The 16,403-nt window shown below is 37.6% G+C and overlaps 1 protein-coding gene across 1 annotated transcript in view; it reads left to right on the top strand.

Moving 5' to 3' along the window:
- The first annotated feature begins 4,248 nt into the window (after positions 1-4,248).
- The window catches only part of eys (eyes shut homolog), a 200,970-nt gene continuing 188,815 nt past the window's right edge, over positions 4,249-16,403 (top strand). The window contains exons 1-3 of the mRNA XM_016668551.1: positions 4,249-4,436; positions 13,139-14,030; positions 14,932-15,048. Coding sequence (XP_016524037.1) covers positions 13,286-14,030; positions 14,932-15,048 — 862 coding nt within the window. The 5' untranslated portion in view covers positions 4,249-4,436; positions 13,139-13,285. The remainder of the gene's footprint in view (positions 4,437-13,138; positions 14,031-14,931; positions 15,049-16,403) is intronic.

Raw genomic sequence — 16,403 nt, 5'->3', positions numbered from 1 at the left:
AGGCGCATCTGCATTCTTTTTTATCATCCTCCATTTTCCCTATTTTCACCATCTAAGTCAAATAATAAGCACAACAACAAAAACTGCTGTATATTTATTTGATGGGCTGCGATGCTTGACTTCTGATAAGTCATCTGCAACTGTTAAAAATCGCACAGCTCAAAAGGTGAAACAACCTGATTCAGACTTGAAATAAGTTGCTCTATATTTTCCTCTGTGGCTGTCTGGTTCTGGTGAGTTTGGTGGGTCTCCATGGTGATCCAAAAACCGAATTCAACTTGAATTCTTCTTGCACCTTAAATTAAAGTTATGTATTACAATCCAGCATTTTTCTTCTCATAACCCAACAACTCCCTGTAAATTTTAAAATCTTACTCTAACATTCATATTTTGTTTGTTTGTTTGTTACTAAATTTCTCCGCTTCAATGATAAGATTAGAATGTACATTAGAACTGGAAATTTTGTGTTTATGTCAATTTTTTATTTTTTTATTTTAGTTCAGTAGCAACCAGTAGATATTGCCTCATTAACGAATGCATGTATTTATTTAGTTCTTTGGTGACCAGCTTTACTTCATTTAAATTCAAGTTGGGGTGTTTGAGAAATATTCACAAGTCCTATCATTTTAGTTTTATAGTACAGAGCCCTCTAGGGGACATGGGGAATTTTATTTTTTTTGCGTTCCCTCGCAATATGCTTACTGCAATATTTGCTGGTCTATTTTGTCACAAATGTTATTTTAATGTTTCAAATATTTCACTACGAGATATTGAGATACTTGGAAAAACCTTATAGCAGAAAGTACGATGGCCACTGTAAGAAGGGCTTAGAGTATTCAGTTACACCGAATGAACTTATCAATACATAATTCCAAGAGAACGCAAAACCTATTGAGAGGTAACATAAGAGTTTTGTGAGGTAACGCAAAAGAAAAAAAAAATCCTCCATTTCCCCTACGGGGCTCTGTATTATAGAGATCACTCAATGTAAAACATTTATTCTTTACATTAACTTTGATAACCTAATAGGTTTATTGTCAGTTGTCTATTAGTTCTCAATCACATAGCTTAACTGAGTTATAAAAGTTGAATTTCATGTAGCTCAATTTTATCGCACAATTCAATTAAAATAGACAACAGTTAAATAGAGGATTCAATCACTTTTTACATAATTATGTCTTCATGATCTCAAGTTTTCTAAGTGTTTATTGTTGTAATATATAGAGATAAACACTGTCAATTAAATAAAATAAAAAATTATTATATCCCGTGAGGGCGTTCTTAAAATTCATACCCATACATCCAAGCCAGGATGTACAACAACTGGAGATATGGAGTGATGAGTGTAGTTTGCCAAGCTATATAGATAAATGCTGGCTTTTCTCAGTGATACATTCTCATAAAAACCACTGAAGGTCAATATTTCAGCGTATAATGAAGCTACCTTAAGCTGGAGGAAATATGGCCAACGCTGTACGCAAAAGGGCAGCTCGTTAATCTAGTCACAGTGGGGGAGGAAACCAAAGTCAAGAACTTAAGCGCCTTTTCTCTGAGATGAGCATATGAGATAGAATATGTCAGCCCTTAAGGTCAGGCAGGTGCTTCATCCTGATGTATTTTGATAAGAACAGCCATCCTACAAATCCTGCAGAAATTATTTGAAACGGTCTTCTGACAAGATAATTTGCTGAGTTCCTCTATAGGGCGAGTGCTTGTGGGGTCCCGCATGGGAAAGGAGCACCAACCACTGCTGTTCCTGAATCTATTGGCGAAGGGGGGATGGGGGGATTATATATTTTTTTGCAAACACTACAGTGGGGAAGGAATAAAAAAAAGAAAGCTGTCAGTGACCTTTATAAAAACATCTTACTTCACGTCTCACCTAGAGGAGCTTAAAAGTGGGTCATAGTTAGCTTTTGGCACATGGGGTCACTAAGGAGAATCTTGATTGTAATTACAGCCACATTAAAAATACACATATGAAACCTTTTTTTTTTTCAACCATTATTGATGCTATTTATCTCCATCTCCACGTCTAATGTCATGGCTTCCCTCCAAACGAAGATGGAAGATGTCTTTCTAAGTGACTTTATAGAAAAACTTGTGCATTTTCTGGTCCAGCAGCCTGCTTATGAAAGGACACTGAGGCTATAGAGAAGTCAGGCCTGGGTATGTTAATGGCCAACACTTTTTTTCTCCCTCAGTAGCACACCACTGAAATGCCCTGGAGCAAGGCACTTAACCCCTTGCTTTATACTGCTTTTCATCAACCACCAACAGAAGACTGATTGCTGTACAGCTCCCTGGTGTGAGTATACCTGTACAGTGAACAGGGATGTAGGTCATTGCAAAATACATTGTAAACATGCTGTCAAAATATTTCCCTGAGCAAATAAACATTAGAAATAACATAAATATAGTGCTGAACAGATCCTCTCCTTGCTGTCTGTGTGAGTTTGCTTGTGCGTGTGCATGTGTGAATTCAGAAGGAGGAGGAGGTAAAAACGAAGTGAACTGTAACATTTACCACACAATACAGTGTGGAGTCTCTGTGGATTGCCTGCATGGGAAGACTGATAAATTTACTGGCACCACCAACATCCATAAGAGCAGAATGAACCCAATGATACCAAAGCTATTAAAAAAATAAATAAAAATCTAGACTTTGGTCATTGTCACAATGTGTCACATACGGAGAGACGCAAACAAATGAAATGCACCAAACAAACACAAAAGAAACGCAAACAAAAAGCAAATGGAGCAAACAAAAAAGAGACGCAAAGAAAAAAGACTATAACCACAAATGAAATGCAGCAAACAAAAAGTGCTGAAAACGGAAGTGCTCCAGACCACTAGAGGGAGTCGAACAAAAAACAGCTGTGTCCAAATTTAGGGTCTGCCTTACGGTGGCCGACAGGTTCAAACATCTCCGAAAACGTCGGAGCAATATTGTAATTAAGTGATTTAGTGTTGAACTGAGCAGATATTTCAGATCTGTACATCTGCATTCTCGCCTAAAAACTTTGTAAAAAATCATTTTGTGTAATTTTAAGTGTAACACAGCACAAATAATTTTGCCGCCATTGCTGCTTTTCTGAACACCCGTTTTAAAGGATGGAGACCTTAAATTTGGACACAAATTTTTGTTTTTTGTTCGACTCCCTCTAGTGGTCTGGAGCACTTCCGTTTTCAGCACTTTTTGTTTGCATCTTTTCTCTTGTTTGCTGCATTTCATTTGTTGTTGTGGTCTTTTTCGTATGCATCTCTTTTTGTTTGCTGCATTTTATTTGATTTTTGTTTGCGTCTCTTTTTTGTTTGCTGCATTTGCTTTTTGTTTGCGTTTCTTTTTTTTGTTTGCTGCATTTTATTTGCTTTTTGTTTGCGTTTCTTTTTTGTTTGCATGTTTTCTCTGTTGCTGCGCATTTGCACCTGTCGGCCACCATAGTCACAATTGTCCAGTTAGAAAAAAACAACAACCAAACATCCTGCTCTATGGAGATATTTGTGAATTCTGTTTGATTGTCCTCATGAACAAACTGAAGTTTATCTACATTACCTCTATCCTGGTCAAAATTGTACTTTAGACGGTTTGTTACAAAAAAATAATGTATATAAGAAGCCTTTTAAGAAACCAGGTTAGTATAAGCCCAGTACTAATTTCAATTTAATGTGAAAAAAATTTATATCTCTTGAACTTTCTCCTATTTATTTAATATGAGCTACAAGCCCCAATGTACTTTAGTGGGAATTTAGGTTGCTTGTGTACTCTAAATGAGTGCTCAAATGAAATGCCAGTTTCCTTTTGGAAAATTGAGTTATCCATGTAGTGACAGGCCATCTCAGTTATGCTATCAGCTTTAGGTGGACTCCCATATCTTGATAGGTTTCACTTGTGTCACACTCTTTTTGACGTGGATTAAGCAATGCTTTCTGAGATGGCATATTGTTGTGTTTTAAACCCTGCTTCATCTCTGACCTGTCTGGTAATAGTTTGTTCTTTGCTCCTCTTCACTTGATCTCCTGTCCTCTAGTCAACTTTTGATGCCTATTTATTTATTTGCTTTTGCAGTACATAGAAGTGGACAGTAACTAATTTTACTGAGTTATATATACATATGTGTGTGTGTGTACTTCCTCACTTAACTGTAACAGGTTCAGCCGTTAACACAATTTAATCTTTGGTTAAACCCAGATTAAATACCAACAAGGCAGGCTATGTCCCCGCCCCGCCACGCTGTGCAGACGGTGCGCGCCCCCAGCACCTCGGCGTCTGATCACATTTTGCTAAGCAACAGGTTTCCGCGTGCACGGACGCGGATTGAGCTGTCTTTCACTCCCCCACGGAGAGACACATATCCTCAGCCAGTCAGAAAACTGCCCTCCCAAACGACGTTACAAGTCGCCGTCTCCGGGCGGAACACACTTGCAGCTTGATGGTGAGCAATGGCACTCTTGCAGAGCAAACTTACCAGTGTAATTAACTTTAAGCAGCCGAGACGCAGTTTGCACCGTTGAATACGGCAGATGGACATGTGTGTACTCTAGATGTCAGATTACCGTATAGTAAATCCCGGGCCCAGCGTTTTCAGAATGAACGCAGACAGACGCGTCGGATGAGTGTAATGCTACAGTAAGCTGTTGTTTAACTGTGTTCTTTTGGCTCCAGGCCTCAGCCTGTTTTTACGCATGCGGAGGCAGTCCAGGGTTGACTTTAACCAACTAAAACTGATTAAAAGTCCACTTTAAGGCTTACCTGCTCAAGGAGGTAAAGGCTCAGGAGGTGTATTATAGTCTAAACTTACCAATGGCCCACAACCCCTGTAGAGACTTGATGTAAATCAACAGGGAGTTTCTGAGTGAGGCATCCTCCTCCACACCGCTTCAGGCAATCGATAGTCAGACACTTTGTCTCAAGCAGTGTGGGGTGCTAATGGAGCTCGGCATTAGGGGATGTTTAGGATGTCAGAAAGAATTCATTCTGAAAACGTTTGTTCATCTTAGGTTTGTAGACTTATTTAACAGATTTGCACAAAATGCCACCCCTAATCTATTTCTATTTTTTTTAACAGTACATCAACTGGGGTATATGCCACGAGAGGTGGTGACGTATTTCCGTTTGAATTTATGCCACATAGATTGGTTCCGGGTCCTGCTTGCTCCCATTGTTTTTAGCCAAAGCTCCAAGATCTGAACCATGAAAAAGACGCAAAACTTAAATATCTGTGAGCTACTGGTACAACAATCGAGTTTTGTGGTGTGCCGTTGTGTCCAGTAATTAGCCGGTACCATCCAGTGCTTAGTTTTTTCATTTTCCTGCTGATATCAAGGCGACAGCGGACTGTAGCCAAAACTTAGCCACTACAGCTAACACACGGTTTGTAGCTGCCTGCTTTTTCAAAGCTTGAGGATATTGAAGATCCAGCGTCAGAAATGGGAAGACGGAGGTTAAAAGGGAACTGTACGCGCTTCGTTCAGTGGAATAATTTGTTGGAGGAAAACAATGCAGGAGAAAATCCACTGCTACGAGAACAGGCCGAGAATACAGGCAGCGATTCGGCACAAGGTAAGTCAATACGTGTGTGTTGATGTATGCGTTTGTGTTATACGGAGTATGACATTATTTTTAGGCAACTCCTTAGCTTTTGTTTATATGACAATTATATAAAATACATTTAACATGCAGTCGGAGCGAACAGCCAAGGGCAGCAACGCTTCAGCCCGATCCAAACCACACAAGTAGTCAGATTAATGTCCAAAACCTTTGCTTTACACACGTTTATGTGTCACCGATCCACATGAAAAATCCACAGAACCAGTGGTAGAACTCGCGTATTTCCCGAATCCCGAAAATATGACATTTACCTTTGCTGTTTCATAATTATAATCCACGTTAGAGTGAATTTTTCCACTTGGCTGCTATAATCTGTTCTTGCTTTTACCAACGTAATTTCTCTTTTTTTCCCCCCTCTGAGATTCTGCTTAGAAAATGAGGTTATGAAGTTACATTTTCCCGCTGCTTTTTGTTTTTAAAATGGTAAAGTTAGGTTTGCCTCGACTTTTATAAACTAATGCCTCTTATATGCATCATTTTTTGTATTACTGTTGGTACAGATATTAGGCGAACATTGTGCTTTGCCTGCTAGTAGTTTAAATTAATTTCAGCTGCACACTTTCAAAAGAGTATTCAGATTTTAACATGCATTTTCTAAGTAGTATTTTAGTTCAGTCTTACTCAGTAACTTAAGTGTTGTTGCAACTCTGAAACATTTGTTGCAGTTTCTTTGGGATACCAGAACTATTTCACTTAAACATTTAATTTCCTGAGATATTGTCAATTTATTTTCAAGCAAAACTCTCAAAAAGAGCTGAGGATTTATTAGTTTTGATTACGTTGTGCAGCTAAATATGGACGCTTATTAGTTTTTTGTTTGTTTTTTAATTTTTCAGATTTGTATCGCCACACCTCATGATGTGTTTCTGAGCCATGCTCGCTGTGCCGATTACCTTTCTATTGGCTCCAAGCACCTGGACCAGCTGACAGCGTCCATCAGTCCACGGCCTGCCGGATCATCACAGCGTGGACTAACTTTTTTTTTTTTTTTTACAGTACTTGGTTTAACTATGATCTTGAAACCGGAGCACCAGATATGCAAAAATCTACCTGCAGACTTTGTTGGCTACCCTGACAATGCAGTCATCCTGGACGGGGCTGAGCCGGTCTTCCTGTCCTCCAGAGTGACGAGTTTTCGTCACCAGTAAAGGCAAACAAGTCTGATGTCTGATTAGCTGCTAGGAAGCATATTATATATTCTCTGTTCATTTTGCTATCCTGTTTGTACTTACAATAAAATTGAATCTCATTTGTAATACTCTACATTTCACAAACCCTTTTTTCTCTTTTCTCTGTGTTTACGTTATATCAAGTATTTGCATGTAGATCAGGAGTTCAAGTGAGATGTTAAAATGCAACACATTTAAGGTAATACCAGCAAAGAAATGTGAATATTCTTTTTTCTTTTTTTCATACCAGATTTGATTTTAATTGATTCCTCCCGTCCTCAATTTCTATAATAAAATCACAGAAAATATTTTCGGATGCTAACTTCAGCTTCGACTGATAGCTTGGGCACAATATAGACAGATCTATATGTTTATATAGATGTATATCTATATCTATAATGCATAGATATGTAGATTGCACACTGCACAGATAATCAAAACTCTTAACGTTTACATAGCACCTTTGTAAGCTTGTCCCCATTAGCTACGTCAGACGTATGAGGCATTATGGTGAATACAAACAATTTATTAACTTACCTTCGAAGTTATTCTGAAGTTTTGACACATCTTGCTTAAATCCTTTGTTGTTGTTGGAGCGTTTCAGGACGTCTGAATAATTTTATAGGCATCATTAATAGTCCTGCAGCGACTGAGAAGCCACTGTTAACATACTGTTGCCTGTGCACCGGAACCATTATACGTGGCAAAAAAATGCAGAAGTGCTAAAACGGAAATCCGTGGCATATACCCCATTGTTGCAATAACCTTTATATATAATCAGCCATAACATTAAAACTATATTCCTAATATTTTTAAGGTGCCAAAACAGCGTAGACTGGTTGAGACGGGAACTTGTAGCTGAAGCAAATCCAACATCCGGTTTAATTTGGAAACCAAGTCAACACTTCAAATTTGATGCTGTGCTTCATTTTTGCTTTGTCACACATTGCATAATCCTACTGAAAGAGGCTGCAGCCGCCAGAAATTATTTTTCTTATGAAATGGTGTGCATGGGCTACGACAATTCTTGGAGTATTATAAGCAAGCAAAATGGTAGAAAAAAAAAAAAAGGTCAAAGAAAGGCTCTTAATAACTAAGAACTATAGTCCATTGTTCAGGTTAAAATGCTGCTCTGAAGAGCTGGATTGTTTGTAAATGTCAAATCACTGTCCTGAAAGTTGGCGCTAGAGAAGCACAAGATAGACAATTAATCAATCAATCAAATCTATTTGTAAAGCCCATTTCAGCAACAAGGCAGATCAAATTTCTTTACATCATGAAAACATAAAAACATCAAAACACATCACACAGTCAACAATTGCGGAAACCAGTAACAGACGTTGCATTTTGCCATCATTAATTAAAAATATTTTAAAAAATCATCAATATGCAGCAAATATGTTGTGCAATGTTCCATTTATCATGGTTCAAATGCATCTCTAAACTGGTGGGTTTTTAGTCTTGATTTAAAAAGAACGCTACAGTTTTCTGAATGTTTGTTCCATATTTGATGTGCATAGAAGCCAAATGATGCTTCTACATGTTTTGTTCTGTTTCTGGGGATGCAGAGCAGAACCAGAACCAGAAGACTTGAGAGGTCTGGAAGTTGACACAGGAACAGCAGATCTTTAATGTATTTTGGCGCTAAGCCGCTCAGTGATTCATAGACTAACAGAACTATTTTAAAGTCTATTCTCTGAGCTACAAGGAGCCAGTGTAGGGATTTTTGAAGTGGTGTGAGGATAATAACGACAACATTTTATTCTGTGTTGTCTTTTAGCCATATGAAAGCTGATACAAGTAATTATTTTATAAACAAACAACAGCACACGACTTTACCTTACTGTGGTTCTCCTTCAGAGCACTGCATAAATGGGAAACTCTCTATACTACTGGGGTTAGTGACTGATAAAGGTACTGCCTCAAAGAAAAAAAGAGAGCAGGCAACAGAGGTGAAGTAACGCTGCTGCTGTTGGCTCTGGGCTAATTTAACCCATGGTTAAACATTATTTGAGGTATTATGTACTTGAAACATCCTGCATTCAGAGCACTTTGCAATGTTCCTTGGGGTGATAGAGAACAAAGAACAAAACAAAGGGATTCTGGGAGAGCAGACACGTTTACCGTAGCTAGTTATGCACTTTGCTGAAATCTGAGGCAGAAGCAGGTTTTGCTGTCAGCTTCGAGCGCTGCTCCATTTGAAGCAAGAAAATCAATGTCTGTCTCTGTTTTTGGAGGTTTCAAGGCGTGGAGGCTCATCAGTGTTATTACTGATTAGCGGGGATCCACAGAGCTACCCTGGGAGCACGAGTGATGAGTCCAGCAGTGCGCTGCGGCCAGCCGCATGCTGGTGTTTTGCTAATCAGTCCTTCAGTGGCTCTGCAATGACATCAGAGGCTCTGCGTCGTTTCAGTGACATCCTGCTGCTAATAGCACACAGAAAATTATACTGACTGCTGCAGCTTTGAAGCTTACCTGCAAGGAGTCAGAGTGAATATGCTTTGCATTATCAAGTGATTATCCTTTTTGTGGTTGTTCGTTGCACACCTTGGAAGAGGTTTTCATTAGTTAATATGCTCAGAAGCAGGTGGTCTGACTCATCTAATGATGACATTTGATCTTTTCTGCTTTACTGTCGTACAGGATATTATCAATGACCAACTTTCAGCTGTGAAGTGGGATGTAGAACAGAAGAAAGGGCTCTGTGCCAACTACTTTAAAAAGTCTCTGTTATTTGCAATGAGACTTTCTTGAGTAAGATGAGATTCATAACATATTTAAATTTATTTCTACATGAGACTTTTTTTTTCATGATGATGGCAAATTCTCAAAACTCAGTACTGGAAGTTCATTTCTGTTCTTTAGTTGGTTGCAATTGTTACAAAGACAAACATTTTGCAGTTTTCGAAACTTCAATACGATACCTTTTTTAAATGGCACAGCAGTTGTGATTGGTGTTTCAAACGGTTGCAACAGAAAAGCGTCACATTTTGAAATTTTGAATTTGAAATTATAATCTACTTTTTCCAACAAGCAGTGTTGGATAAAAGGTGCTAACCTCTGAGAACTCACCCTTAATCCCATAGCAGAAAAACATAGCATAGTGCACAGTTTGCCACTGAAAACACCACCAGGCTCCAGTCACTGCAGCTGTCAGGTTGTCATTTCTGAATGAAGATGACGATAATGAGAAATTACCATACACAAGGAGGACTGCACTATTTATCTCAGCGATGTTTACCTCAACTTACACCTGTGTGTCCCAATTTTGCATAAGTGCCATTATGCTGTAACTGGTATCTGCATCTCACTCACTTGGCCCTGTCTTCCTGTGTGCAGTGCACTAACTGCTTAATGAGAAAAACTTTTGCTACTTCTAAATAAAAAAGAAAACACAATAGTTTGTACTTTTACAATGTTTTTTTATCAGGTGGTAAGTAAGCAAAATGTTTTTTTTTAGAAATGGGTCAGTTTTGGATTCATTTATGTGTATTGTATTTGTACATGGCAGTGTGATGGAACCTGTAGCTCTGCAGAGGCGTATTTATTTCTTTACTTTTATATTAATGTATTTAATATTTAGCTTTTGTTACTCAATGAGTAACTATGTTCATAAAATTGCCTCAACTAACCAAGTATTCACGTTTAAGAAGCCAAACTAATCCCTTTTTGCTACAAAGAGACTTTAAGTTATGAAAAAATATGCTGAATAATGTTTTTGATCATTTTTTTTCCCTTTGAAGTGGTATTATAGCTGTTGCATCTTATTTTATCTCATGTAACAGACAGCGACTGACACAAAACCCGCCAGTTTGATGTGATAATTTGTTGAATCCTCCTTGTGTCTCTCTTAGTTATCAGCCAAGTAAAGAATATGCAACACTCCCTTGATCTATTCCCCTCTGTGCACCCATGTGACTGGCATGGCAATTTTAAGGTTAAACTGTGATATATAGATAGAAGTTGTGGGAGACTTTTTGCAGAAATTAATTCAGCCCATGTTGCATAAGCCTTTTTCTGACCTCTGACCACGATTACACATAATTTACTTTTGTTTGTAGCCCTCAGTTTAATCCTTAGTGGTCAACAGCCTTAAGGTTCTTAAATATCCCTGCTTCATGTATGTAAGTGTTTGTTATTTATTTAGATGCAAGGCAATTATAATGATTCTGGAGAATTACAGTATGAGATTTTATTGAATGTGATTCAAATAGATGAATTCAGTAAACTCTAAGATAGAATAATGAGCTCCATTAAATGATCTGAATGCAATTCAGATCATTTAGATCTGAATTGCATTCAGGATCTAAATTGCATTCATTATCCAAAATGATTGTGGTTTTAACAGGACTCTTAAGTATTTTACTTCATAATAAAGGCAAGTAAAACTAATTCACAGCTGAATATAAGAAACTATTCTCCCAGTGCATGTGTGGGTTCTTTTTGGGTACTCCTTCTTCCCCACACAGTCCAAAATTTTGACTGTTAGGTTAATGTGTCTCTCTAAAGCTAGAAAAAAAAGAGGAAAAATAAATTATTGGCAGTAATATTTCAGATTTTGAGGTGGTGGCACTTCTCTGTCTCTACGTAGAGTAAATCAAGCTAATAATAATCATCCAGTTTCCGTATTTCTCTGTATATTTCTTAAAAATAATAAAAAAAAAGTACTGGATCAACTCCTTTGTTCATTTGTACCCATTTTATACACATACTGCACATCGGAGTGGTTTTTTTTGTTAGTTAAGTATCATGGAGATTTTCTGTATAATAAGAATTACTTTTCTGAACATCCATTTTATTAAATGCAATTCTTATCACCGTTTGGGCCATTTATTGACCACTCAGGAAACCAAAATAACTAGGGACCTCATGTTGGTAGATACTATTTGTTTAAGTCAGATAACCACATTTGCCTATAGTAGTTTTCTGCCATCTACTTAGACAATAAAAAATGACTTTAAAACACTGACCGTGAAAGCAAATGCAAAATCTCCCCAAGGTGGGTGCGAATAGATGGATGGTTGCTATGAAACATCTTGTCAGTACATTAGTATGAAAGAAAAAGAAACGGGGAAAAAAATGAAGCATTGGAGGAAAACAAATGGCCTGCAACCTTAAGAATGTTTTGCTCTTTTCTTTTGTAATTGTGTTAATGACAGTTTATTTTGCTTTATTTAGTTTTTTTCAGAGTTCTGATTCCTTAAACATCAAAAAGAAGTTTAGAAAATGGACTGTGAAAATGCTTTCAGCTGATGTCGGTGATATTCAGTGGTTGCATGTATTTCTTTTTGTGGGTGGTACTGATGTGCAGAACTCCTCAACATGTCCCTTTGGGGCTTGGCAGTCCACACAGTAGGATTTTGGAGCTTTTTCATTGAAACCAGAAGCCTGCAGATAGTGACAAAAACAAGGGTTGCAGCACTGAACGAAATGAGTAAAGTTACTATTCCTTAAAAAGGGAACGTTAAAGTACAGTGTTAATCTGAGGAAATAAAGCTCTAAAATTGTATCACCGCCTACAAGACATTTCACATTAAGTAAATTATCTTGAAAGCAGCCTTAAATAAGTTAAATTAAAATTTAGACAACTTTACTGCAATTTGATCTTGAGTCACTTCTTATAATAAATATCCCTCTAATGGTAAACCAATTACACATCTTTTGGACATATTAGAAATAGATAATTCGATTTTTTTTTCCTCTTAGAAATCAGGTGCAGCATTCTGATTTGCTCAGTGAAGCACAATAGTCAAACTCATTTCACATAAATGACGTTCTCTAAATCCCCTCTGAGCTCTAACGACAATACATGGAATCTCATTCGGTTTATCACTCCTCCCGTCTATTGATATTGGTGTTCCATATTCAGGGTGTCATTACTTATCACCATGCAATTATTCATCTCTCCCTTTGTGAACTCATCAAGGGGCAGAGTTTTTCTTGCAGTGAGCCTTCCTTACGTTGTTGTTTTTATCTGGAGCGCACGTATGAAAGGGGCCTGAAGGAGAAAGACAATGCTGTCTGTTTTAACTCCTCTCACTGCCCAACACTGAGGTATCAGGCACCGGCAGAGGAGAGAGAATATTTTATCCGACACTGTCACTCGCTGTAGAAACCTCAGGGAGGCTGAGACTGCTGTGACACACTTGGTGGTCAGCAGCACTGCATATGATTATGACAGCTCCAGCAAGACAGACTGACAACGCAAGTCTGGTATTACAGTCGAGCTAAATCTTCAAATTACCTTCACTGTCAGTTGTTTTGCAATGTCTGAAAGATGTACGTTTTCAAGAAAGCCGTTCGTTTTGCAAAAAAAAACCAAAAAAAAAAAACCATCACATTCTTTGTTTTCCCCCAGGTTGCTTCTGAGCCTGTGAATTTGAAGCATGTGCAACAAAGAACCATACGACACACAGTTCAGTCCATTTACGTCATTCATTAACCTGATGAAGTTGCTGCTAATGTTTCAAGACTGATTAGGCGTTAATTGCTACGGAGGGGAAAGATGTGGGCGTCGCTGTTCCACTTGATTGCCGTCTTTGTGGCCGTCCACATTACCAAGTGCCAACCAGTTTGCAACAAACAAGCGCCGCTTGAGTGGTACCTTAAGAAGCACACAATCCAGCTGAATTGGACTTTAATCGGAAACATCTGTGAGAATGACTTGGAGTGCTGGGGCTCTCAGGGGAAGCGCCAAGTGAGCGAGCAGCCTTTTAGCTTCCCACAGATATGCCCACTTCAGCTGCAACATGGAGACAAACTGCTCATGTCTGCTGATGAAACTCTCAAGACGTATGGCATCAGGGTCTTCAACGTGTCAAGAGAGGACTTTGAAAGCTGCACTACAAATGCAGAGTTGAAGAACCAGTTTGTGTTCCCTCACAATACAAATGAAAGTGAGCATGTTGAGGCCAAGTGGATTACCCCAGGTCATCATTACTTTATTGCACTTCGCGAAGGGGATTCGCAGTTATGCAAGCTTGGTTTAAGGCTTAATGTCTCTGTTAAAACACAGCTCTGCCGGGCCTCTCCTCTTCTGAGACTTTGTTCGGGGAATGGAGTGTGCCGGACAGATTTCTATGAAGGCGCGTACCACTGCCGATGCAACCACCGCTACTTTGGGAGGTTCTGTGAAAGGTTCGACGCCTGTTTGGATAACCCCTGTCAGAACAAAGGAATCTGCTTGAGCAACGGGTCCACAGATCCAAACAACAGAACCTACAAATGCTTATGCCCACCACACTTTACAGGTAAGGATAAACATTTAAGTCTTCCTGTTGACCTCTTAAATTATTTTCAGTTTGCGTTGAACAGTGGCGTCCACAAAAAATACCTAATGCAAAGTTTATTTTTTAATTGCCCTATGCATTACCTCAACAAAGTAAAACATATTTCTTCTACATTACTTTCTCGTCAAGAGTACAGCATGTTTGCATTTATTACTAGGTAAAAAAAAAGATAATTTTATGGATGAATTTTATATAATGATGGTTTATTTACACTAAATCGCAACATTTATACAGTGCTTTGCTAAAGTATTCATATCCCTTGATCTTTTTTCACTTTGTACAACATTAAAACCATGACCTTCTATATAATTCATTACAATTTTATATTATAGACAAAGTAGTGCGTAATTATGAAATGAACCTGATCCCTTGTCTTAGAAGCATTTTTTTGAAAGAAAGAAAGAAAGAAAGAAAACTCCCAAAACTATCTGAGAACTGTTAAATATTGACCTTTCCCTTTAAGATTATATACTACTTTGTGTTATTTTATCATATAAATTCCCTGATAATCTTCATCAAAGTTTGTGGTTGAAAAAATTACTCAAGAGGTATGAATACTTTTGCAAGTTATTTATTACTTATTTATTTTTAACATGATAGAAGTATAAAATCACACACACGAGCAAGGAATGTGAAAGACATATTTTTGTACTACAATAATCTTAACACATGTAATATAACATTATATCTATTGTAAGATTATATGTAATGTTAATAAAAGTATCACCTAAACTTTCATAAATAACTTTCAAAACATCTATAATAAATAAAAAAAATGACATATCTCTCTTACAAACAAACAAACCGTAATTGCTCAATGTTTCCCTTTAAATGAAAGTTTGTGTGTTGTTTTCTTTTACAGGTGTAAACTGCTCTGAAATCATTGGGGAAGGAAACTGTCAGACAATTTGTGAAGATGGGACATGCGTCCAACTGTCACCGGTTTCCTTCAAATGCATTTGTGCGTCTGGATTTTCAGGTAAGAGGCTTTATTTTCTACTTAAATTTGATATTCTGCAGATGCACTGACACTCCAAGGAAATATTTTTCAACATGATACAGAAACTTAATTAATGACCTCTTAAAGTCACTTTTTCACAATATTTCACATCACAGACGTGATGTGAAGTATTTCATTTGATCAAAAATGAAAAAAGAAAAATGTAGTGGCTAATAACTACCAAGGTCCAAAAATTATAAAAACACTATTGTTTCTTCATGAGCTGTGAGCTTGTTATCACAAAACATGAAGCAGCCTTGTCAAATCAAAGGAACTCATGTTGCAACCAGTGATATTCTGCTGTTGAGTCCTCAGACTGAGCACGTCTCAGTTAATAAAACAAAAGTTTACGGCTTTCAGTTTAAATGCAATTTACAATGTATTGCTTCTGCTGAACTTGAGATATCAGTTTAATCATTGCCGAGTGAAAAGCCAAAAGAGGTATTGAACCAAACATTAATGCTTTGTTTTTGCCTCATTAACACAACAATTGACAATTAAAATTTACTAAGAATTACTTCTCTTTCTGGAGATTTTCTTAAAGGGCAGTGCAAAAAACTGGTGACAAATTTAGTTTATTTAGCTTTACCGTGGTAATGTAAGTGCTAATTTATGCTAATTCTCCTTCCCTATAAAACATTTATAAAGGCCAAACTGCTATCATGTTGTCATTTTAAGGAACTACTGGATGCTCATGTATGAACATTTGATGGCAGTAATGTTCTTCTGGCCTCATAAATTTAAGATTATTACTCCTTTAATCATAATGTAGTTTAATCTACCATAGCAAAGCACAGTTGGGTTAATGGGTATCACAAATACTTACACTACAAGACATGGGTACTCTTCAGACTGCCCTGAATATCAAAAACATGAGATAAAAGCAAATGCGATGGACCTTCTGGAGTAAGCCCCTCCAGGTGGCTCCTTACATTGATTCATTGTTTTGTTTGCTGCACACTTTGCCTTGGCAGCACTTTTGAGGTGTCATAGTTGTGCCTTTTGAGTCCAACCCATGCTTTCAGCTTATTATTTCAGAAATGTGGTTTCAAGGTTGCTTGGAGTACTTGCTGGCATTCTTTTATACAAGAGTTGATTATGGCTGTACTGCAGAGTAAGAGTGTTGTCTTTCTTATCATGTTTTTTTTTTTCTTTTTCTTTTTTTAAACAATTATTATGAGCCAATTGCTTCTCTGTCTATCAGAGTTGGATTTAGGTGGTGGAGGGTTAGGAGGTGGAGCGTAGGTGAAGGATGATCATTTGTCTGTGTAACTGAATGGCTTCGTCTAAATTATCAAGAACAAGTTAAAAGAGAACTAATCTTGAATGTGGTT

Source organism: Poecilia formosa, unplaced genomic scaffold (assembly GCF_000485575.1).
Source record: "Poecilia formosa unplaced genomic scaffold, Poecilia_formosa-5.1.2 Scaffold15, whole genome shotgun sequence".
NCBI classification, from domain to species: Eukaryota; Metazoa; Chordata; class Actinopteri; order Cyprinodontiformes; family Poeciliidae; genus Poecilia; species Poecilia formosa.
Note: the sequence above shows the minus strand (reverse complement) of the source record. Positions and strands in the feature narration are given on the sequence as shown.